The sequence below is a fragment of the Acanthochromis polyacanthus genome, chromosome 1 (genome assembly GCF_021347895.1).
Source record: "Acanthochromis polyacanthus isolate Apoly-LR-REF ecotype Palm Island chromosome 1, KAUST_Apoly_ChrSc, whole genome shotgun sequence".
In the NCBI taxonomy this organism is placed as follows: domain Eukaryota; kingdom Metazoa; phylum Chordata; class Actinopteri; family Pomacentridae; genus Acanthochromis; species Acanthochromis polyacanthus.
Window position 1 is genome coordinate 59,841,470 of NC_067113.1, and position 2,261 is coordinate 59,843,730.

General features: G+C 42.1%; 1 protein-coding gene across 1 annotated transcript; it reads right to left on the reverse strand.

The window, feature by feature from the left end:
• Positions 1-551: 551 nt before the first annotated feature.
• Positions 552-1,592, reverse strand: LOC110966054 (ATP-dependent DNA helicase Q1-like; the record flags this gene model as incomplete). The annotated part of the gene is given in 2 exon segments (XM_051951732.1): positions 552-783; positions 785-1,592. Coding segments are annotated over 2 exon segments (786 nt in total), but the record flags the coding sequence as incomplete, so codon positions are not given.
• Between the last annotated feature and the right edge of the window lie 669 nt (positions 1,593-2,261).

A 2,261-nucleotide genomic window follows, 5' to 3' on the forward strand; every position in this document is an offset into this window, starting at 1 on the left:
GCTACTGTCCCGTGGGTCTTGAACTTCTGAATAATATGAGCCACTGTTGTCACAGGAACTTCAAGCTGTTTAGAGATGGTCTTATAGCCTTTACCTTTAAGATGTTTGTCTATCATTTTTTTTCGGATGTCCTGGGACAATTCTCTCCTTCGCTTTCTGTTGTCCATGTTCAGTGTGGTACACACCTTTTCACCAAACAGCAGGGTGACTACTTGTCTCCCTTTAAATAGGCAGACTGACTGATTATGAGTTTGGAAACACCTGTGATGTCAATTAAATGACACACCTGAGTTAATCATGTCACTCTGGTCAAATAGTTTTCAATCTTTTATAGAGGTACCATCATTTTTGTCCAGGCCTGTTTCATTAGTTTGTTTTTTTAAATAATTATGTTAATCAACAATTCAAAAGTAATGGCTGTTTTTGATTATTTAATTTTCAATAAATTTTTATTTATTGTTACTTTTGTGAGTTTCAAGTGATTTCAGTGAGAATTGTGGGTTTTTCCTTCTTTAACTGAGGGGTACCAACAATTTTGTCCACGTGTGTAGGGTTATGACAGGATGTGTCTCTTCTGCATCCCTCTGAGAGAACACATACACGATCCCCGACTGGTCCTTGTATCTGCTCTTGATCAGAGAAGTAATGCCACTTATCGATGAGTCATTGTCAGAATCTTTAATATGAACCTCGTTGTACAGATTAGTTCGATTGAAGGAGGCAGTTAGTGTGGCTGGCTTTGGAACACATAGGATCTTCTCACAGTCCTTGAGGACGCTGCTGCAGACCAAGCAGGGGGACTTTAGGGAACTGCCTCTGCAGGATGCCGAGAAGCTTATAATTTGGCCTGAAGTCATGACTCAACTGGCTGCAGTAGGGCACCTCATCCACAGTGATGCGACTGAGCAGGTTTTCATTGTAGGCTTTCTGCAGACGAGACAACAGCAGCTTGCTCTTAGCAATCCTCTCTGGGGTTACGTACACTATCATGAAAGGGGCATTTGGATCAGTCATTCCAGCCATGACTGTCTTAGCATGGTCCTTGCTACTGGATGCATTCAGCATGACTGTGGACTTCAGATACATGATCTGATCCTCCATCAGGGACACCAGGGGAGTGACAACTAGTGTAAACCCCTTGGAGTAGACTGCCTTGAACTGGTAGCAGAGACATTTTCCCCTTCCAGTAGGCATCACCAAGAACTGATCCCTGACGCTCAAAGTCAGGTTGATAACTCCCAGCTGTAGTGGTCTGAACTTGGAGAGATGGAACAAGTCCTGTAAGTGCTGCTCAACTTCTCTGGACCATGGAAAATCTGCGCCTTCATAGCGTTGCATTTCTTACTTACTTAGTCATTACTAGATCGACTCCAGATGACTTTGATGAAAACATGGGTAAAGAGGCCTCTTCCAGCTGCTGTAGTAGTGCATTTTACCGATACGTCAGCTCAGTCTGCTTCTGCAGGAGCTCTGTGATCTGCAACGCCAACAACTTTAGCTCGTCCTCAACAGAGTCCAGCTCTTCCTGGACATCTGTATTTCCACCATCCATATTCTCTGATTGGTTCGATCAGAAAGACCTTCAGACTGTCACAACTGTTGACAACATTTCCTCAGAATCACAAAGGAGCATATGTGGTGGCTGCTAGAAAGAGAAAAAACAGTTCAACATAATAACGGATGGATGGAAAGGGCTTCACTGTTTATGTCACAGCTGAAGACACTGACAGTGACCCTCAGAATATGATCTGAAAAGCTATTTTGATCCTTTTTAGCCTGCCTGTTTGACAGATCTCAAACCTCAAGATTGGTGTCTCAGAGGGCAATGCTGATCTTTGACTTCTCTCTGTGATAAAAACAGACTCTGCTCTTTTCAATAAATCAATATTGCATATGTATAGATATGAAGACAATTATAATTTTCTTCTTCAGGACCAGCTTATAAATTCCATGTCACCTAAAATACTGTTGTTTTTTATATTTAAAGCAGCACTTTATCCACAAGTTGTCAACGATCATTAAAATCTTAAACGACTTCACAATCTGGCATATAAACAAATATTATGAAACATCTTTAATGTAGCAGAAGAGAACATTTGCATGGTGTCGCCTCCCTCCATCCCTCTTCCTGCAGCTAAATAAAGAATGAAAACTGAAAACTATGGAGGAGTGCACATCAGTATCCCACATACTTACAGCAGTGAAGTGGTGGACAGGATCGCTGAAGGGCCGGTTTCCTGTGTGGACTCACTTCCAACTGC